At 41.8% G+C, this 23,455-nt stretch overlaps 1 protein-coding gene across 1 annotated transcript in view; it reads left to right on the forward strand.

The window, feature by feature from the left end:
* Nucleotides 1–23,455, forward strand: part of PGM5 (phosphoglucomutase 5) — a gene marked incomplete at its 5' end in the record, with an annotated part of 159,811 nt that overhangs the window by 134,542 nt on the left and 1,814 nt on the right. Inside the window, one exon of the mRNA XM_084239279.1 lies at nucleotides 2,625–2,759. Within this exon, the coding sequence (XP_084095405.1) occupies nucleotides 2,625–2,759 (135 nt within the window). The remainder of the gene's footprint in view (nucleotides 1–2,624; nucleotides 2,760–23,455) is intronic.

The raw sequence follows: 23,455 nt of genomic DNA on the forward strand, positions 1-23,455 counted from the left end.
TAGTTAGCACCGTGGAGCAGTAGGTTGCCAGGAGGGTAATAGCCTGTTTTTGTTACACAAATTGTGGTAGTATTGAACCACTCCAAAAGAGACTCAGACTTTTGTTTTGGAATTAGAATAAAATATGTCTACAACATATAAAAGGCAGAAAGCCACCTAGAAGGACTCATAGTGCCCTAAAAGATATTACCAGATATCAGTGGGGTAAGAAACTGACATTCAGGTTTATGTAACAGGTATGATATATTTTTAATAATGGCTTATCAAGCAGGTCTTAGGTCCAGAGAAGTTTCTTTTTTTTCACATAGATATTATCATCCTCATTTTATTTTTTCCCATTTTAAAATTATGTTTATTTAGGTAATATTGATTTACAAGACTATTTATTTCAGGGGTTTAGATTCACACCTTTATAAATGCATGTTCCCACACCACCACTTCCACCAAAGCACCAATAATCTAATTATAGTCCACTGAGCTCCCATCTCCCTTTTGCTCCCACAAATTCCCCTTTTGGTAGCTTCAGTTCTGCTGTAAGATCTCAAGGGTTGGTTTTGATTTGTTTTGTCTGTCCCTTTGTTTTGTTTTTTTATATTCCACACAAGTGAAATCATCCTATATTTGTCTTTATGCTTCAGATTTATTTTGCTTGGTATAATCCCCTCCAGTTACATCCATGTTGTTGCAAATGCAGGCTTTCATCCTTTTTTATAGCTAAGTCATGTTCCATTATGAATATATATCAGATCTTCTTAACTCATTCAGCCCTTAGGCGCTTAGGTAGATTCCATAATGTGGCTATTATGAGTAGTGCTGCAATGAAAAAAGGAGAGATGTGTCCTTTTTTAATTAGTGTTCTGCATTCTTCAGAGAGATATTTAGGAGCCGAAATGATGGGTTGTATAGATCTAGTTCTAAAATTTTGACAAATCTCCATACTGTTTTCCATAGAGGCTGGATCAGTCTCAATTCACACCAACAGTGTAAAAGTGTTGTTTTTCCTCCTTATCCTTACCAGCACTTGTTGTTTCTTGTCTTTTTGATATGGGCTATTCTCAGGTGTGAGTTGGTATCTCATTGTGCTTTTGATTTGCATTTCCCTGAGAAGAAGTGATGGTGAGCATTTTTTCAAGTCCCCGTTGGCCATCAGTACATCTACTTTGGAGAAGTGTCTACTTAGTTCTTTTGCCTGTATTCTGATTAGGTATTTGTTTTCTTTTTGTTGAGTTGTATGATTTCTTGGTAGATTTTGAATATTAGCATCTTGTTAGATGTATGATGTGCAAAATTTTTCTCCTCTTCATTAGGGTATCTGTTTTGAGAACTGATATGCAAAATTTTTCCCCTCTTCATTAGGGTATCTGTTTTGAGAACTGAGAAGCGTCCAGAACGCATTTCTTTTTTTTTTTTTAATCTTTTTTTTAAAGATATATTTATTTATTTATACAAGTACTGGGTACAGTCAGAAGCGCGGGAGGGTGAGAGAATTCACCAGAGCCAGAGCTGGGAGCAGAGCAGGCAGAAGGACCGAAGTACACTGCTGAGGGGAGCAGCGGGCGGCAGGAGAGGTCTGCGCGCCATGTGGGACCCTCCTCTAGTGGCCGGGGAGCAGCCGGGGATCGAACCGGCGCTGCAGAGGCTGCGGGCAGCTTCCCAACCCAGCGCTCAACCGCTGCGCCACTGGGGAGGCCCCCAGAACACATTTCTTAAGGAAAATTCTGATATCTAAGTTGTCTGAGACTTCTAAATTTTCAGAAGTAACAAATGACCAGACATAGTATTTTTCCCCTCCTGTTTCCTTTGGCCCCTGAGAATATTCTTGTTTATAACAATGGCTTTATCAGTTGTCTTAGGAAAACAAAATTTCCTTTAACAACAGTCACAATATGATCTTCCAGTCATATTTTTAAACTTTCCCTGCCACTCATGAGAAAAGATATATAAAGAGTAGACACTATCTGAGCCAAAAACAATTTAATATTCAGCAGCACTGTGGTGCAGCCACAGCTCTGGTGACCAGCCCACCCTGGTGGCCAAATCTTACAAGTAAGGAGGAAGGAGAGAGGCAAAGAATGAGGATGTATGCAGGCATCTAAGAGCCCAGCTGAGGTTCCAAGCCTGAGCACTTCCCTGTAGGGTTCCATTGCCACCAAAGGAATTTTGAAAGGAGGAAAGAAACACTGAGAAGATGAATTTAGAACAAAACCTAACATCTCTTGGGGAGAGCCTTAACATGGGTACTTTTTCTTACTGCAATAGATAGTTTACCCCCACTGTATGCAGTAGGTGTATAAGGGACAAATTTTGACACCAGGGACCTTAAGTAGCCTTCGGTCCTTATTTCCTTTACCTCTTTTTGATTCCCACAACAAGGAATCAAGGGAATTTGAGCATCTGTTCTTAGTTTTGCTCCTAACCCTCCCACAATCTTAACCACAAGGCAATAGAAATAGAATTAAGAGACAAATGGAAGAAGCTTAAGAAGCTTCTATCAATAGCTTAACCTCGCTGTCTTACGATCCCAAGTGTTGTATAGGAATACACTGGTCTCCTAAGTAGGTATTACTACTTTTACCTTTGTAATCATTTGTTTACTCATCCATTCTGGATGTTTTTGGTCTCAGGGCGTGAGGATCATTTTCTCGGACATGTCACGGCTCATCTTCCGGCTCAGTTCCTCCAGTGGCGTGCGGGCCACTATCAGACTGTATGCAGAGAGCTACGAGAGGGACCCCAGCGGTCATGACCAGGAGCCCCAGGTACCAAACCAAAGCTGTGCCCCCGATTCTATGTGTTTCATTGCTCCTGACAAATTCAAGGCGCACCTTTTAATCTTTAGTGGGGGTGATTTTACTGTCTAGAATGATTATCTCCAGCCAAGAACAAACTCAGAACTCCAAACAAATTTAATTCATTTATTGCCGTATTTGAAACAAGCAAAAAAAAAATGCTTTCTAGCATTTAGACTAGCACTTCCCAAATGACTTGCCTTTCTTGAATGTTCTGCAGTTTGTTAATTGGGGTGATGTCTAAAAGAAACTCCTTGTATAGATAAGTTAAGGAAGTTACCAGTTGGAGTCAAACTGCCCAACCTCCTCAGAGCCTTGATTATGCTCATGTAAATTCTGAATTTTCATTTGAAAAGCTCTTGGTTTAACCATGGTTTTGAGCTGTCAATAAAGAGGTTACTCTGGGATTCCTCTTGGAGTCAGTACAAAACTCACCTTGAGAAGAGGGGCTATGGCTGGCCCGAGTTTAAAGCGAAGGGAAAATGCCAGCTATTTTTGGCAAACCTCCATAATGTTGTCAACAACAGAACTAATAAAGAACTCACTTAGAAAAATAATATCACAGGCATTAGCATACCCATTCCCTATATTCATTAAAGCTCTAGACAACGTTGATTAATACCAGAAAAGATTACAATAATTTAATGTTGGGTCTTTGGTCTTTCCTTCAGCCTGAATTTTGAAGCAGGGTCCTTCATGAGATGATTCCTTGAGATGAAAGCATTGGTTTCATCTGCAATGCTTCCTTTGTGCAGTAGAGAAGCAAGGAAAACTCATTGCTTCTCATCTTAGAGCTGCTCAGAATTTTCAGTTATAATTTTCCCTAATTGTGCCCTGAATGGAATAAGATGCCATTCTTTAACAGTAGCATGTGTGTGTGTGTGTGTGTTTCATATTTTTCTTTAGAGTCAAGGAACTTGTTTGAAATGATGCCGTAAATCTTTATGCCTGAACTGTAACCGAAAGGTCAGTTCAGAGTAAAATCATCCCAGATGAGGGAGTAAAGGCTAGGGGAAGCCAAGAGTCATTCTCAGAGTCACTTAGATGTAGAAGGGACTGAGCATAAAGTGCTTGGCCCTTCCCTGTCAAATGACCACAGGGTTTCCTTGTAGGGATGGGCCATGCTCTGCCAACATCATTTGTTAGTGCATACATTTCACCCAGGATGATACTAAGTCATGCAGGAATTAGAGGATTGCCCTGTCTTTCCATATAAACCTCTTCTATGTCTCATGCTGGGAAGTAAGATGAAAGCAAAGGCCTGAAGGTCCAGAGCTGTGTATAGGGCAAGGAATGATATTCCTGGCCTCACCAACTCTGACTCACTGACTCAAGGCTATTATTTTCTTCAACATTCTCTTCTCTGTTTGCATGGGATGAGTGGTTATGATCTTTTCTTATTTTTATTAACCAAATGGGATTGGTAATTTTTATCTGCACTGGTGCATGATATCCAGGCCATTACACATGTATGAAGTAGTCCTATCCATGTATGAGTCTCTCTCAGAGATGGTCCACAAAAGTAGAGTCATTATTTTTTTGAGGCTTCCTTGAATCTGAAAGCTCCCATGGGCCCACTGCTGGAGAGTTGTGCGTCAAGTGTATACTTTAGTTTTCACGTAAAGAAAATATAAGTAAGTCACCATTACTGTACATTTTCCATCCTGTTGGATTAAGGTGTTTGCTATTTTGTATGGTTAGGGAATTCCTTCACTAATACTCTTTTAATGACTGATTATGACCTCCCTTGCTAATCATAAACAAGGGTTTATCCTAGACCTTAGCACATGATCTTACAAAAGTTTTATATTCAAATGGACTCCTTATTGAAATACCATGTATCATTGACTCACCAATTTAAACTCCTATTGCATAATACATTTAAGTCAAGATATAACTGAGAGTAAGATTTTGAAAGTTATAGATCCCTGAGAAAAGGGAAGAAAGTTCTCTCAGCAGATCTTCATGTGGGCTTATATGTTTGACCACTTGGGGCCCTCCTTAAAACATTGCTTTCCACCTGCTTCAGCCTTCAAGAACCCTAGAAGGAAAAACCTTTGGGTAACTGTTAAAAGAGGCCAAAGATAAGGTACTCTTCTCGAGGTGCTAGTGTTATCATTGATCTAGACTCTGCAGAAAAATACCAGCTTGTGTTGCTTTCTCAGCTGCAGAGGGAAGATCTTCCATGATTTTAGCTTCTTATGATTGGCAACCCAGAAAAAAAGAGAACAAATACCCATCCTCTCCCCACCTCCCATGCACTCAGACACTGGTTTATGGATTCCTCTGACCTGCTGAGATTCCACGGATGATCTTACCTGAATTTAACAGATATTTAAAAATGTTTTACCCACTGTAAATTAATATCATTTACATTCTGGTGGATGGACTAGAAATTTCCCTTCTACTGGTTTATCATCCATCATCTGGCAGTTTCACTTTGCACATGGATAGTTTCTTTTCCAACCATTTTATTTTATTTTTTAAAGATTTATTTATTTATTTATAGGGTCACTGGGTACAGTCAGAAGCGCGGGAGGGTGAGAGAATTCACCAGAGCCAGAGCAGGGAGAAGAGCAGGCAGAAGGACCGAAGTACACTGCTGAGGGGAGCAACAGGCGGCAGGAGAGGTCTGCGCACCATGCGGGACCCTCCTCGGGTGGCCGGGAAGCAGCTGGGGATCGAACCAGTGCTGCAGAGGCTGCGGGCAGCTTCGCAACCCAGTGCTCAACTGCTGCGCCACCGGGGAGGCCCTTCCAGACATTTTAAACACTTGTGAACCAAGCACGTTTAATCACTCATACTTGTGGAATTATTCGTAACTGACTTAGTGATGTGACTAGGAGAACTTGGGATACAATCTGTAGATATACAGCCTTTACTTCCACTTACAGAGTTTCCATTTGGTTCCTTCTGTATTTGCACATCTGTACTTGTTTCCATTTGGGTCCCTGCATGTTATGTTATTTGTTTGACGTTGATGTAAAATAATTTCTTACCTACATCAAAAAGTATTTTTAAAAAATTCTATCCATATGTGCCTAGGAATTAGTGGTGAGGGGAGTAAGGAGATGGGGGAGACCCTAATGAGATGAGAAGGTGCTGGCCTTGTCTTGTCTCCGTGGCCTTGATGAATCAGAAAGGAAAGCTTCCAAGAGCTATTTCTGAAAGTATTACATAGTTTTTAAAAGACAAGATTATTTTAATTTTACTGGCAATGGGTAGACCTTCATAAAGCCCTCAAACCAGCTGGTAGTAATTTGGAAAAAAGGATGAACCAAAGGATTGAAATTCACAGGTAACCAGAAACAGTTCAATTGTTTCCATTTTCTTTCCCACCAAATTTACTAGCAGGGCTGCTAAATTAACTCTTCATTCCCCTTCATTTCTTGTGCCTTTGAGTCTGCGGGTAGAGCAACTAATGAACAATAAAAGATCCAAAAGGAAAAGGAAGGAGAAGTTTTGTTAAGGACTGGATAATCACAGACTGACAATCAGTCTGTGGCTAATCAACAACTGATTCTCATACTTTAATCACAGATTATGATCACACCCCATCCGATCCCAAACCTGGGATGAGGTTCTTTCATCCTTTCTTCTAGTTGAGGGAATTTTTGTATTTCTGGTAAGATGTACCTAGAATACTTTAAGGACTGATAGTTAAACTCTGTGAGTCTCTATTAGATTCATCTGTCAAATCAAAGGCTGTCATTCTGTTCTACTCTTCTCATTATGACTTTATAATCCAAAAATATACAGAACAATTTTGTGTTACATTGGGAGAACATGTAATTTATCATCTCAGGAGAGTGAAAAATGACACTAATAATAATTACTTTGGGACTGTCCCCAATAAGCCAAGACTCTGGTTGGTTACTCTAGTTACACACCTTTATCCTTTCCTAGAGGTGCACACTTCTTAGAAATGATTTCCTTGAGAACTGGCAATATAAACCTAGAAGTACAGAGGGAACATGCCAGGAGTGAAGCATTAGATCAGTGGTTCTAAATCAGACTGCACAGCAGAACCACTGGGATGCTTGGTAAAAATGCCATGCCTGGCCCCACACCCAGAGTGTCTCCTGTAATTGTTCTGAATTGGAATGATCTGGCAGTCAGCATTTTAAACAGCTTGCCAGATCATTCCAAATGGACGAGTGTCTCTCAAACATTAACGTTTATGTAGTTTGCGGGTCGGGGCGGGGCAGGGTGTGCGTGTGGGGAATCTTCTTAGACTGAAGATTTGACTAAAGTCTGAGAATCTGCATTTCTAATAAGCTCCCAGATAATACTGTGCTGATCAGGAGCCACACTTGGAATAGCAAAGAGTTAGATGAATGGAGAAGCTCTCAGAGCAGACCTGGAAAAGCTTTCAAATTGTAGGAAAAACAACACGTGTTTTTAGTGCCCTGGAGTGCTAGGCTGCCGTCTTCTGGACTTCTATCTCCGGTTGTCCATCGGGATCCACTTGAATGTCTTACGGCCATCTCCAGCTTGACATGTGCAAAACTGAACTCTTGCAAGTCTCTCCTTATACTGCTCCCTTCCACACCGAACCCCTACCTCCCCTACACCCCCCCCAAAAAACAAACCCTTCTTTCAATGTGATTATCATCTAGTAAGTGGCACTTCCATTCTTCTAATTGGTTTGGAAAAAAAAAAAACCCTATGATTCATTCTGATTTTTTCTTTCTCTACACATGCAACACCAAATCCTAACAAAGTGTCCTTCAAATCAAGCCAGACATGAACGTGGTCTCACCGCCTGTACTATTTCCACATGGGGCCAGGTACTGTTTGTTCTCTCATGTAGATTTGTGCCGTGTCTCCTAACTGGGCTCCTTCCTTCCATTCTCACCTACACGTAGTCTCAGCATGAGAAGCCCCATTCAACCATACCTGAGTTAACTATACCTCTCCACTATTGGTGGGCCCCTAGGTTTAACTTCAGGATAAAGGCTGTAGATAGAGGAACCAACCAGGTTCTGTCACCAATGGCAATGATATAATCAATCATTTCTGTGTAAAGAAACTTTCACAGAACTCCTAAACAATAGAGTTCAGAGAGCTTCTGAGTTGGTAAACACCTCAAGGTGCTGAGAGGGTGACATATCCAGAGAATTGTTTCCTTGCTCACACCCTAGTCTCAGCACAGAAAACAGATTATTTTTTAAAGATTTATTTATTTATGCATACAGGAACTGGGGTACAGGCCAGAGATGCAGGGGGTGAGAGGATTCACCAGAGATAGAGTGGGGAACAGAACTGGCAGACTGAAATACACTGCTGAGAGGAGCAGCAGGCGAGACAGGAGAGGTCTGCTGCGCCATGTGGGTCACCTTCCTGGATTGCTAGGGATCGAACTCGTGCTGCAGTGGCTGTGGATAGCTTCATAGGTTGCGTCTTAACCCCTTGCACCATCAGGGAGGCTCCCAAACAGATGATTTTTTTAATGGCATGTTTAGATAGTCTCATTGCCCTGCTAAATCATGCAGTGGGCCTCCATCTCACTCACAGAAAAGCCAAAACCCTTGATCAAGGCCTGAAACTCCCTCCTGGAAATGGTTCCTTCTTCCTCTGACCTCATCTACCTCTTGTCCTTATCCTCTCTCCATTCTAGCCATTGTGCTGTGAACATGCCAAGAATACTCTGCCTCCTAACATTTACAGTGGCTGTTCTCCCTCCCTGGAATGCTTCTCCCTCCAGTGTCTGCATGGTTTCTCCCCTCAGGGATGTATTAATAGCCATATATTTTAAAAGTGAGGAAATACTTCATTTTTCTTTTTCTCTTCGGAGTTTAATCTGTATTGTTATAATTTGGAAATAGCAGGCGGGTGGAGTGAAGTAGAGAGTTGTTTAAGAAAAAAGCACGTGGTTAATGGGTTGGGATGTAAATGCTTTGGCCAAGTTAAAGAGCTGGCTCATTTTGCATGGAAGAGAGACATGACCTAGAGATCTTCAGCAATTTAAAGAATAATACGATGCAGAGAAAGACGACCAGCTGTTCTCCATAACTAATGAATATGTAATTTGAGGATATAAATTCAAGCTGAACTGGAAAGCATTCAGATTGACTGTTAGAACATTTTCTCAACTCTGAGGTCTTCTGCCTAATTAAGATGACTGGTTTGTGTTTTTCTGGAAGTCTCTCTTAGATTCAAGAAAGTTTTAAATGTGAGCAAGGGTAGAGAGGATTGGCTCGAGGTGATTTCTCAATGTGTTCTTAAAACTTAAAATTTTTTTTAAAGATTTTTATTTACACAATAGCAGGGGTACAGGCCAGAAGCAGAGAATGGTGAGAGGATTCACCAGAGACAGAGTGGGGAGCAGAACAGGCAGACGGACCAAAAGCACTGCTGAGGGGAGCAGTGGGCGCTGCAGGAGAGGTCTGCTGCACCATGTGGGAATCTCCCTGGCCGGCCCGGAGTTGAACCCCCAGTAACCCACTGCACCACCAGGGAGGCCCTAAAATTTATTTATTATTTTTTGAAAAGAAATTAACAAGTTCTGGTCAGGATGGTTAGATTTCCCTCTAGTGGCACAGAAAGGAATTTAGTATAGCTGTATTTTCACAGATCAGTCCCTGGGAGCTGAATGTAACTTGAGAAAGAAGCAAAGATACATAGGTTTTCTATATTTCTATTCATTGAAATAATTTACCTCCTGTGGGGGAAACAGTGTGAACATTTCTTATTACTCACATACTCACATCTGCAGAATCTGCCATGGGTTGTTTTCTCTGAAACTGAAAATCTTTCCTGGGATGGTCATATGATGAAGTGTGAAAAACTTCCTTGGACTGGGATTTGATCAGGTGTTTCCCAAGGGTTGTCACAGTCCAGGACTGTTAAGAGTTTGATGACAAGAGGCCTTTCCCTTTGCCTCTGTTGCGATTAGAGCTCCCTTCTAAGTACTGAGTGTCTGCTAGCTCGGGGCAGGGAATGACCCTGTACGCACACACCATGGACAGCCTAGAACTTGAGGGAAAGTGTGTCTTGATGACAATTGACGACCACTATAATCTGCTTATGTCAACCCACAGACAAGCCCCCTCTTTGTCAGTATATAGAAAATAGAAAATTTTACAAGATCCAAATCTTGTAATAATATCTGAATGTTGACAATTTATCCTAAGAGCAGAGTGGCCTTAAGAAGCAGAAGAACTCAGAGCTGTTCCTTGATCCTGGCTTTGGGTAAATATTGAATTAAAGTTTAGATACCTTCAGTCCTGAAAAAAAAACATATTTCCACTTCCACCTCCCCTTATGCAAATTCAAAATAAAAATGAAATTAACTTTAAAAATAAATGTAAGGAGATCTAACAAAATTTTTATTTTTTTCCACCCCTTATGATGCTGTTTATTTTGGTGCCTCTGTTTTGCTATGTCTGAAACACATGCTTACCAAGTTACTGGTTAATCTGGCGCTGTTTAGGGCCACAAATCAGAATCTTGCTGGATCTTGTTTACTCAGCCTGAAAAGGGAGCATGAATGAATTTGCACTGGTCACACAAGTACAGAGGGTTACTGGTCATGAGATGAATGGGCCTGACTAGCTGTGGCCAGCACAATCTGACTTTCCCAGCACCCTCTCTGTCCCAGCACAGCACAACCAAGTTTCCATGCCTCTCAGCAGAAAGCTACCCAAAGCTCATGGACTGGCAGCAGTTCAGGCTCCCTTTGAAGCAGTGCCCTTCTCTGGTAGGTAGTAAATCATTGGCATGGCTCATAAATAAGCGAGCATCTTGCCAAATGAATACTGATGATGAGTCCGGGATGGGCTGTGACCTTCAGTGGCTCGGGACTAGTATGTCATTCAAGTAGCAGCGCGAGGAGGAGGCCCACTGCCTGGGCTCCCCTCCATGGTCATGGTTTATTCCTGTGCAGAACACAAGATCCTAGAGGGAAGGGAGGAATGTAGCTGTTTTAACTCTCCTGTCTGCTCTTGGCTGATCGGAAGTTTGAAACCCTAATCCCAGGATGAGAAACACTGCTCAAGGTGCAGGTGAGGGAGTTTTCTATCCTTTGTTTTGCCTCCCAGGAATGCTGGGAGATGTGACAAACTCTGGGAGAGCAGCTTTGGATGCTGGAATGTGTAGACCTTGAGTAGGACGGAAAGGAATTAAAGGTTTATGAAAACCTTGTTGTATATTTCATTTTTTTGGTTTTATTTCTGAGCATTTTTGTTGGAAGAAATCATGATATGAGGCATTGTTTCATAGACTGGGGCCTGCATTCTCCTAACTTAATGGGTGGTAGATGTGGCTGTATTGTAGTGTTACTTCAGATCAGGGAGGCCAACAGATTAAGAGATGAGTTCCACTGAAAAGATGCCTGGTTCTTCACAGTTCCCAAGAGGAGATGGCATGACACAACATGCGGGGCCACACATGGCAACACCAGCATTGGTTAGAAGGCAGAAGGAGTTGGGGAGCTAGGGGCAGGAACTTTTCTATGGCCTCTATGGGAAGGAATGGATGTGGCAGGGCATGCACGTTTGGGATTAGCTAGGTGGAATAATTTCAGTGCATTTTAGGGCATAAGGACTATCCCTAGTTACCTGGCCCTGAGATGATGAGGGCACAGACATGGTAGGCCAGTGTGAGTCCTGTGACAGCCCAATAAAGGAGGTGATTGGGGGTTGGGCTTTGTATTGGTCAGTCAGCATATGTAAGCTCTGCTCCCAGGGAAGCTGTTTGCTATGACAAGAAATTAGCTAACCCTTGCAGTCAGCAAGATCCTAAGATGGCAGAGCATCATAATAAGCAATGACAAACCCAGTTACTTTTTCAGGTAGATAAAACTGTTTGGGGAACCAAGATTTTGTTCTGTAACATATTTTCAAGTTTGAAGGTCCAGTGTTGTAAGACTGGGCTTTGGAATCAAATATCCTTGGACTTGAACCTGAAGTTTGCCACTCTACAGTTCTGTGATTTGGGGTAACAATTGCTCTTTTTCAGCTACTTTATCAGTCAGATGGGACACACGAAAGTGCTCAATAAATGTTAGTGGTCATTCGTACTCTTATTCTTGCCATTATTTTTATCTTTAGTAACAATGTCAGTCTAATTTCTGATCATATGAAGAGCAAAGAATCTTGACTAATCAGCAATTTGTTATATGATGAAATTAAAAGGTCTTGTCTTATTACCTCCTTCCGTTATATTCCCTGAGGGCCACCTGGATCGATGGAAGACATCCCAAGAGAACTCACAGCTTCTAAAGACCTTGGTCTTCTAAGAGGATTACCAGGGCACTTGTGACTTATATCAAACTGTACTGAAAGGTCAAGTAAAGAACTTGAGATTTTCTACCTGTCTCTCCTTCTCCTCTCCTTCTCTGACTCCTCCCATCCTTTAGGGTCCTTACTTATGGAGCAAATTCGTAACCCTCCTGCCTTGACGTAAGAGACACTGAGTTGGGGGTTTTCACTGTTCCAGTTTTATCCAGGAGAATGTGCAGTTGACTGGTTGTTACAGTTGATTTTCCAAAGAGAAAGGATTTAAAGACTAGAGCAGGTATGAGAGTAAGGGGAAGCTCATCAAAAAGAAAATTTCTGGAGTCTCTTTGCTAGTTCTGAATCGTGTGCATTCAAAGTGTAAAGCACAAAAGCTAGTTTCATGGAGTAGCTGTTAGCAGGCCTTTTCTGCCAAGGGCCAGATAGTAAATACTTTAGGCATTGCTAGCTGTGTCCTTTCACTGGGGCTGTTGTTACCATAGCCTGGGGATCTTAAACAACAGAAGTGTATGGTCTCTCTCACAGTTCTGGAGGCTGGATGTCCAAGATTAGGGTGTCGGCAGGATAGGTTCTATCCGAGGGCCATGGAGAGAGATCTGCTCCAGGTCTGGTTTGTAGATAGCTGGCTTCTCCCTATGTTGTGTATCTTCTCTGTGTGTGTGCCTAGGTCCAAATCCCCCTACTTATAAGGACACACCCATCATATTCAATCAGGGCCTACCCTAGTGGCCTCAGTTTAATTTGACTACCTCCATAAAGACTCGGTCTCCAAATAAGGTCCCATGCTGAGGTACTGGGGGTTAGGACTTCAACATAGGATTTGGGGGACACAATTCAATCACAATAGCAGTCATATGGTTTGTGATGCAACTTCTCAACTGCCAGTGTAGCACAAAAGCAGCCACAGGTAATGCGGAAAGGAATTAGTTTATGAATTTATGGGCAATGAAATTCAGATTTCATATCACTTTCATGTTTATAAAATACTCTTGGTTTGTTTTTTTTTTCTCAACCATTTAAAAACTTAAAAACCACCTTTAGTCCTCAGCCCTCAGGAAGCATCTAGTCTATTGTTGCTTTTTGTTCTTCAGGAATTACAATTAGGTTGATCAGTGTGATGTTAACAAAAGCTAAAATATTTTGATGATTTACTAGGATTTCCCAGCAGTACATGTTATACTGGACATTTCTGTAATAGTGAATCAAACTGCTAACAGCAACTCATATTCGTGTAGTGTTTTTCATTCTAATATTGCCCAGGATTTGTAGTCATTGTGAATACATACACCATGCTCTCAATGAATAAGATCCAATAAAAATATAGAAATAATTTTTACTGTTTCTGATAGCACCTTTAATTCTTGCTACCCCCAAAGGGCAGTCCTTGGACCAGCAGTACTAGCATCTCCTGTTGCTTCTTAGAAATGCAGAATCTGAGGCCCCACCCCAGACCTGCTGAATCAGACTAGACATTTTCACCAGCTCCCTTGATGACCTGTGTGCACATCTAAGCATTGAGAGGTCCTTCCAGGATGAGCTTGGGGTTCTTATTTCTCCCTCTGCTTAGCAGAATTGACTTTCCCACCAGACCAGATAAATCCCTCTGATGCCCAACCACTGGGGAGCATTTATAGTATATCTGGCCACTACTATTCCCGCCTCCTTCTGGAAAACTAAAATAGGCAGAAAATAACCCAAATGTCCCAAGACCTTGGAAGACTTGTCTCTTCTCAGAACATGTAACAAAAAGGGAAACAAGAAATTCAGCTTCATATCTCATCTCCATAGAAACCTTGCCTCAATATCAACACCCCAGCGTTAGACTGTGTTTTCTTGACACAATTATACTAGTCAAAGTGACAGATTCAAAATAACCTGTAAACAAAATAAAGAAAGTTCTAACTGGATTTTACCAGGACATGCCCCCTTGCTAAAACTGGGGGTAGATAGTCTAGCAGCGCTTCAGTTACTAGGAAAAGGTGATTTGCTAAGAGTTAAGGGTTATATGGCAGCTGCATCTTAAAGGCAAAGTTCACAGAAGAATATGTTCTTTTGACGAATGTGGAAGACACTGTCATTGCACTCATAAAATGTATATTAATGGTCCATAAATTCTACTCACAATCTTTATCTTGTGGGGAAGAATCTCTCTTTGAGAACAGGGCTTGTGTCTGTCTTTTTAGTGCCTGGAGTTAAAGATTCATCTGTGATGCTGCCTTTGCCATAGACTCTGGGAACCCTCCCAGCTGAAGCTTTCTTTCTTTCCACTTTGCTTCTGCTACTAGTGCTCAGTCCTTGCTAGCTGACTGCTTTAGAAACGGACATGCCCTTTAGGCATGTTTTCCAAGGACTGTGAGGCCTGCACCTTCTGTTTTCAGCACTGTCTTGTACAGCAGCAATCTGACTGCATTCCCTCCAGCTGGTGGCTGGCGGGAGGAGGCCTCCTCACAGACACTGCAGAAGGCCAGCTTCCCTGGGGCGGGTGGCTTCTCAGAGACAGAGATCCCCCTCTGGTTCAGTAACTTTGAGTATCTTTTTCCGCCAAGAGCTCAGAACACTTCTGGCAGTCTTAATCTTTTTCTTTGATCTGACCTTCATCAGAAATGGTAATAGCAACTTCATTTATAGATAAGGAAGCGAAAGCCAGAGGGGTTGTTGTCTCTCTATCAAAGGTCAGCCTGTTGGGGCTAGAATGTTGGTCTACTCACTTCTACCTTACCTTTGATAGCAAGCCAGCTTCCTGCTTCAAGAATAACAATAATAACAACAGTGTCTTGAGCATATGCCTTCCTGCATCAGGGCCAAGTAGAATGCTAGAGTTTTGTGTCTGTTCCATCTAATTCTCACCAAAATCTGTTGTGCTAGGTCCTTATTTGAACAACATAGCTAACATGCCTGACTTAATGGATCTGTAGAGATACTGAATCAAACAATATCAATATATAAATTATTTTCATGCCACAGGGAATGTGTGTAAAGATTAAGTATATACTAGTGAATGAATAATACAGGGTATTAGAACAAGGGCAATTATGTCAGGAAGTAATAACAAAGTGGATACAACAAAGCATTTGATAAAGTATCCCATTTACAATGAAAATTCTGTAAACAGGAATCAGTGAAAAGTATTTTAACCTCATAAAGAGTATTGCTAAAGAAAAGTCTTGGACAGAGACTACATGTGCCGACTATTTCTTGCTAACTAGAGGGAACAATTTGATAGGTTCATTTAGAACTCGAGTATGCTCTTCCCTGTGATTGCTTTATTTCACAGTTCTTAAAAAAGTAATTCCAAATAATGTATCTGGAATGAAGAAACCTTTTACAGTAACGGCATAAAGGCAAATATTTTTTAAATTTTCAGAAAATGAAAACTTTTCCCTCGGTAGAAGGGCAGACTAGGGTAGTGAGATACAGCACAGCTTTGCAGTTAAAACCATGCCATTGACTGGGTCCCGAACTCAGCTCTGCTACTTACTGTGTGATTGAACACTAACTCGCCATGCACCTGAGTTGCAATTTCCTCATTTGTAAAGTGGGAATAATATCATCTACCTCCTGGACTGTTATAAGGAGTAACTCAACACATGAATCTGGATAAGTGTGTGACAAATCGTGGATATTCAGTGTCAGCTATTAAAAATTGCTAAAGATGAGGGCCTCCCCTGGTGGCGCAGCGGTTGAGCGCTGGGTTGCGAGGTTGCCCGCAGCCTCTGCAGTGCTAGTTCAATCCCTGGCCACTGGTGAGAGTCCCACCCAAAAAAAAATAAATAAATAAAAATAAAAATCGCTAAAGATGAGTGAAAACTGTAGACCTCAAGGTACAAAATATAGATAAGACTGAGAGGGCATTTCCTTTTCTCAAGACTTTTGCAAGCCAGAAATCAATTTATGGTCTTGCTGTGGAGACAAATCCATCCTGGCAACATACCATTTCCTGGCTTCTAAGTCTCCTTACCGAGAGAGGGGATGTATTTGGTGTTCATATGTTCAAGCTACTCTACTTAGCAGGGTAGCTTTCAGCAACAGAGCCAGGAATACACAACTGCAGACTGCTGAGGGTCCTGCTGTTTTCACATCTGCATGCCTGGTAACAACTGTGTGAGCCTGTGTCTGAATGCTGTTGTCAGCTGCGGAATGCATCGAGAAAGAGGACCTCCTGCCATGTGATGATAGGAAAGACATTCCCTTTTCTATGCTCATTAATGCTAATTTGCAGAAGGGCTTTGAAATGTGACTTGGTGGCAATTTACAGGCAGAAAGAGTATGACTTCAGATCTGGATTCTAATTACTGGTCCATAGGGAAAGGGCCAGCCAGAAAGACCTATGTCTGAAAATTTGCTTTGATGCCTGTAAATAATCAGGCAGTGAAAATATGATTTAAAACTGACAGGGAACATTTAATGATAATGCTATTAATACCTACCATTAATGGAGTGTTTATGTGAAGGCATCTTGCTAAGTGCTTTACATACATTGTTTCATTTCATGTTCCCAGAAGCCCTGTGAAGCAGGAACTTTATTAGTAGCCCAATTTCAAAAATGAAGCACAGAGAGATTGAGAATCTTGTCTAGCAAGTCCTGAAAAAGGAATTAAACCAAGACCAGTGGTTCATACATTCAGCCAACATGGTATATGATGAGTGGAGGTGGTCACTTGAACCAGTTCTTCATTTTCTATTCTTTTGCATTGTTTTTGGTGGCAGAAGGGGGGTTAGAAATGGAGAAGAAAGGAGAGGAAAAGGGGAAGAGTGACCTGGGGAATGCTATGAAATTTAAGTGATGAACTCTTACAGGGTTACACACAGGACAAGAGAGGTCACCCAGTCTGCCTAATGACTTTCAGCTCCGCCCATGGCGCTGACTGGTGGGGACCCTTGTTTTCTTCCCTTCTTCATGCCCACACGATACTGCTGAGTGTGGAGTCAAATAAAGCTCATGTTTGAATATGTGGGATAATCGGTTCATGAGGCTTCTACTCTATTTTGAATTTGCATCTTAATTGCAGTCTTTCATCTTCTACAGTCCCAAATCAGTTGTAAAAGTGGGAAGCATGGTGGAGAAGGAGGTCAAGAATGCTCCAAAACCTAGCTAAGTTTTTGCTTTGACTGAACTTCTTTGGGAGTATTTCATCCATGTGTATCTTGGAGGCGCTTTCTGCCCCTCAGAAGAGAGCTTTGCTGGACGGTTTTATTTTATTTTATTTTATTTTTTTTATTGTGGTAATGACAAGATAGAGTTGCTGGCCCTGAATTCAGATTTACTTGTAATTCTTTTTCATATTCTACATTTGGTTCATGATGGTCCATTCTGGATCAGAATAGATAGGTAGATTTATTACATGAAAAGGGGATTAAAGTTAGAATCATGGTTGTATGTGTTGTAATAAAGAGCAAAATGTTTGCAGTTTAGTTATTTCTCATACTTTGTAATAGCAAACAGATATTTGACTTTATTTTTAGTAATAATTTTGCTTCCCAGATGCTCCCCAAATGGATTTAGAATATCTCATCATCTTCATGACCAAAGATCTGGACTACTGTTACCAGAGCAATATAGAGCATATAGAGTATACTCTATATACTCTATATAGAGTACATAGAGCAATATAGAGTATATTTAGAGGTCTATATACTCTATATTGCTCTATATAGAGCAATATAGAGTATATAGAGCAATAGAGAGTACCTCTGAGCAAATCAGAAAAGGTGACTTCAGCAGGACGTGTGGACTTTGCCCAGGACAATGAGACTTATGGACAGCATCTTTGTGAGATGACAAAGGCCCTTTCCAGGATTCCTGGCTTGTAGAGAGATACTTGGTGTGGATTTCCATCCGTGTGTATCCCCTTGGGCAAGGCCCTTATCAAGCAGCCCTGATGGGCCTGGGTGCTGGTATTTGGCATGAGCAGTCCAGGTGTGAAAGGCCGTGTGGTCCTGAACCTTCACCACCACCACTGGAAGTATTATTGGAAACAAAGCCCGCAGGTGACTCCAAGTTTATAATCATAACAGGTATGAGTTGGCCCATGACTCCTGGGATTTAAGAAATGCTACATCTTCATATTGCATGAACAAGCACTTTCTCAGTCGCCCTCTTATTAACAGGCAGGAAGCCCAGTAGTGGTCATTTGGGGGTTCTTGCCTACTGTCCAGGCCCTCTAAGACAGCGCAAAGGGGATAGAGACAGGGAGAGTGCATTGCTGTCCTGGAGAAGAGGGTCTGACTCCCTGGCATAGAGATGCATCATGGAGATGCTCCTGCAGCGCAGTGACACCACCTCTGCATGCTGCTCCTGCCAGCTGGTGTGCGGCTCCGGACGGGGCCACCACTGGGGCTATCGTCAGGTGCTTCTTGACCCTGGCTGTCCTCCTGCTGCCTCCCTCCCTCCTTCCTTAGCAGTGCTGCACCTAAGGGGCCTCAGTTCCCCACTACTTCCAGAATTTACAGACCTTTCCCTTTACTCCATACCTGGGTCGGCCAACTTTCCTATTATTTCAGCTGTGGAATTTTGAAGCTTTCACCCCAGCCCAGCACTTGTGCAACTAACTTAGCATTTAGTGCTAATTAAACCCCAAAGCAACCCTGGGCAAATTCGCGGGGAAAGGGAGAAGGAGAAGAGAGAGAAGGTGCTGGGGAGAAGAGGGAGGGAGAGAGAGAGAGAAACCTCCCCTTGATTCTGTTATGAATATGTTTAGGGCTCACCTGAAAAATCCAGATTAATCTCATCTCGAGGTCTCCAACTTAATCACCCTCTCTGCCCACCAGAGAGGGTAAGACCCAACTGTCAAGTACCTGACTGTGGTGCTGAGTGACAGACCACAACCAAGACTTTCACATCAGGACATCATATGAACAAGTCTGTTTCTAAAATCCTGGGGCCTCCCTTGTGGCACAAGGGATTAAGTCACAGCACCATTAAGCAATCTGCAGCCACTGCAGCACAAGTTCGATCCCAGCCAGGGAGCAGCCCACACAGAGGAGCAGACCTCTGCTTTTTGGCCCTCTGCTCCCCTCAGCAGTGTATTTCAGTGATCTACCTGTTCTGCTCTTCATTCTGTCTCTGGTGAATCCTCTCACCCTTCCACATCTCTGGCCTACACCCCAGCTCTTGTATGCATAAATGAAAAAAAAAGTAAGAAAATCAAATCCTTTGGCCCTGCCCTACGTCAGATCTCCTAATCAGAATCTCTGGGAGGCAGCAAGCAATCGGCTATTTACCAGACCCTTCAGGTGATTCTGATGCACATTCAAGTTTGAGTACCACTGCCTTAGACTAAGCAGAGAGAACACAGACGAAGAATGATGTATTAATGCAATTATTAGGGGAAGGACCATGTTCCCCACCCCCATTTACATGCAGCCACCTTGGACTAGCTACTGGGAACTTGAGGGGGTCTGAGCAGCCAGGGAAGCTACAAAACCCAGAAGAGAGGTGGGCTCTAGGACAGAGAAGAGCTCTTTTTCCTGCAGCCCGACTTGCACCCTGACGTGGCTGGGAAGGAGACATGGAAGGAGACAAGTGGAGAGACACATGGGGAGGCTGACAATGGCAGTGGTTATCTTGATGTGGTGTCTCCTTGTACTCCAGATTTCTGGGACCTGCTTTAGGACCCCTTTCCTGTGGTTGCCTCTCATAACGGTGCCTTCAACTGGTGGCATGCTTTCAATCCTCAGCACCTCCACTTTGGGCTGACCCAGTTTGGCTGGACATTTGTCCCAAGGAAATGGGTAATTTGGGTTGGTTTACTGGGAAACTATTATCCTTTCTTCTCTCTCTCTCTCTCTCTCTCTTTCTCTCTCTCTGTACACTAATTCCATTAAAGTTCTTTCACATTAAGAATATACTTCTTTTGACTTTATGTAGTGGATGGCAGGGTTCCATTTTAGAATGTGCAAGTTTGGGGGACTTCAGATACCCCTCAGTCCCACACTAATAAAATAGTGAAAGTCAAACAGTTCCTCCCTTAGGATCAAGAGAGGGTGACACTGATTTAAATCCTTATTTTATGAATGCCAGAATGTCAGTTTTCTGTTGCTTGACCTATATTCTCTATATTATGTATCCCAAACCATGAACCATCAGTTAGGATAAGAATTGTCACCCCACAGTGATACTTTCCTGATCGTCCTAATGTACCCTCCTTGTCAATACCAGTCCAGCGCTGGGTTCCCTCCATAAATTCTCATAGATCTTGCTTAATAAGTGATTGTGCTTCTGGTTAGGGTTTTGTTTTCCTCAAAAAGAAAAATATTCCTCAGTTAACTATTTACTTGGAGTCTTGTGACATTCAGCCCATCTACCCCTCTCCTGCCCACTGCCAATCAGGGTAAGAAGTTCAGTTTGTTCAGAGTTTGTTTTTATCACTCTGACGTACACAAACATGGATCAAAATATCAACATAAAGAAAGAGAAGAGAGGAAAACAAATGAAGGGAGATAGTCTCTCTGTCCTCCCAGAGAGTATGGATAGATTAAAACCCTAATAACACAGTGGAGATGACAATGAAATTAGCCAGGTGCAAAATCAAGAGCACCAAAAAAGCACAGTCATCAAGGTCAACATTGTAATGCAATATTTTTTAAAAATCAAAATCAATGCAAAAAAAAATCCATCATAAACAAAGTACCAAAATTTTAGAGACTCTTCCCGATCCCCTCTTTAGCCTGTATGCTCACTACATCTGATATGGCACCCCTCACCCAACCCCCCCCCCACATGGAGCAAGGAGCCTGGGGCCACAGTGCAAGAGCAGGTAAGTGGCTACTTCGCTAAGATAGCACTCCCTATTTCCTGCTCTTGCATGTAGAAAAGCTTTGTCAAATAGTCTAAGAATAACTGGAATTGGGGAGGGAAAGCCATATCTTAATTGATTCAAGTATCTATTAGATTATCTCCTTTATTGGAACTTTCAATACATTTAACTCATGGAACTGGGAATGACCTTCTCTTCACTGTCCAGTGGCTGGCGGGGATGGCTTGTTAGTCCTTTCCCGCCCCTCATCTGCTGTGGCACTTGTCTGGCACAGTGGGATGCCAATCACAACATATTTCCTCTTAGTTCACTTTGTCTCCTTGGTTTTTCCTCATCACTCATAATTCTCATTTTCAGAATTGTGTGATCAAAGGAGCAGTAGAGGGGGTGTTATCCCAGCTCAGCCACCACACACACAAGGACCCTGAACCAAATATGTCTTCTTGTTGGGATTCAGTTACCCCCTTAGTGATATGAAAGAATCAAACTGGATCATTCCATGCTCCTCTCTGCTTCTCAGGTTCTGTACTTCCAATATCTACCTCATAAGTCTCACATCCAGAGACTTCTCATTTTTATCCCTCTTATCACTCCCCATTCTGAGGACCTTTTCAATTGCTCAAGGAAATGTATCCCTCTCCCCTCTATCTTTTCATGTTGCTGATAATATGAGAGAAGTTTCTGGAATTCACATGTATCCAAACTGTAATTCCTAAAGAAAAAATATGACAGTGAAAGCCAAGTATTGCTGACCTTTTCACATGCCCAGAGCCTTTCCTGAATATCTACTAAAGTTTCTGTCTGCCTCATCATCTTCTTTTCATCAAACTTATATGATGTTCATTGTAGCACTAATTGATCAGACGCATTCTCAGTAGCAGGTACTTTACTATGACTTGAACTAGACAAAGTTCCTGTCCTCATGATTTGGCCATTCATTCTAAAGTACACATTTGATACAGTTCTGCAAACAATAGACATTGTTGTATAACTTTTAATGATGACTTGATGTTCCTCTTCCAAAAGACTGGCAAGAAATTCAATCTTGAGCATTTTTAGGGTTCTCTCCTCACAATTCCCTAGAGTTATATGAACATCTAAAGACTTTCTGGGTTCCTGAAAAATGAGTGAAAGGACCTCACTAATGTTCTGTCCATGGTAATTATCACATCTGTCCTTTCTTCCAAACCCTTCTTCAAGAACAGATGACTCCACGGCTCCAGTGCCAGGTTGGCACGGGACTCTGGCCCAAAGTGGAGTCTGCATGTTCAAGGTCTTCCTCATGTGGAGAGTCCAAAGAAGTGTTTCCTTCCCTTCAGTATGCACGGTTACCATTGAAATTTTTTCTCTGATGTGATCAGGGGTAAGATAGTTAAAAGAGGTGATTAAAGGCATACATGTCTTGACCATGGTATCTTTAGAAGAAAACAAAATATTATGTTCACTTACCAATCTTCCCAAAGTTCAAAACCTTTTCTTTGAATATGAACATTCTGTTTAGCATTGTGATTATCTTTCTTTAAAAGATTCCCACCCATCAGGTTCACCTTTAATGAGTAGGAACTTAAAGACATTGTTTAAACAATCTGAGGAAAGAATTTTCTATTCTTTTAAAATTTCCTCCCAATATTTTGCAGCATCTCACCTCTTATATGACAGGTTCAACTAATCACCCTTTCTTACTTCTTTCCAAAACATTCAACTTAGTTTTCATAGAAAGAAAGCTTCTTATTTTCTCATTTCACTAATTTATATATAATTTAGTAATCGCATCATCTCTATAACAAGTACATCAGACACTAATAAATTTACCAACAAACGTAATGGACTCCCAATATGTGCCTAATTTGACTGTAGATGAGCACATAGATTAGAGTGATTTCTTGGTCACAGACATCTACTACACTGTGCCATCAATCTAGATGTTTTACAGAAGAAATGGAAAGAATGGGCTCATCTCTAGAGTTAAGTGGACATCAGTCAAGAGGACTTCTGCTGTCTCTACAGCACTGGCTGCATCTGCCTGGCAATAGGTGCCACCACTTAAAATCATTCACCTTCAAATGTACAAGATAGAAGACAAATTATGTTTCAGTTTTCAGTTCTTGAAGTTTCAAATTCAATTTACAGCATCTACTTAATAGGATATTTTCAGTTTATCCAGAACTTCATTAAAGTGATTGCTTTGAATTTCGCTCTCCTTCTCTGTCCTCTTTTGAGGTATCAGTGGAAAAAAAATAGGAACAAAATGGGAGAAGACAAGAGGGAAGAGAAGATAGGAGAAGAAGAGGAGCAAAAGCTAATAAGCCGATTTCTATAGAAAATGGGTCCTTGGCTCCTAGAGAAACAAGATGGCCTTATAGCTATATAGGTATATATATAAGTATCAGGTGTAATATTGCCTGGCAAAACATGCCTGTAGGAAATTTTTCTGGGAAAGAGTTGGGCTGATAAAAGGAAAATAAATCCCTCTGTTTCAATATGTCAAATTTCTGTGTGGAATCAGTGGGAAGCGCTGTTTTCTTGTGCAGGTATGAAATGTCTCTAGATCTCCATCTCCCCTTTAGCCATTTAACACAAATGCCTTAAACTACTGGACTTGCTGACCAGTCTGTCTGATAGCTCTTATAACCTCACCGTTCAGTTCAACACAACTCTGACCTCTCCCCTT

The sequence above is a fragment of the Talpa europaea genome (assembly GCF_964194135.1).
Source record: "Talpa europaea genome assembly, chromosome: 7".
Lineage (NCBI taxonomy): Eukaryota > Metazoa > Chordata > Mammalia > Eulipotyphla > Talpidae > Talpa > Talpa europaea.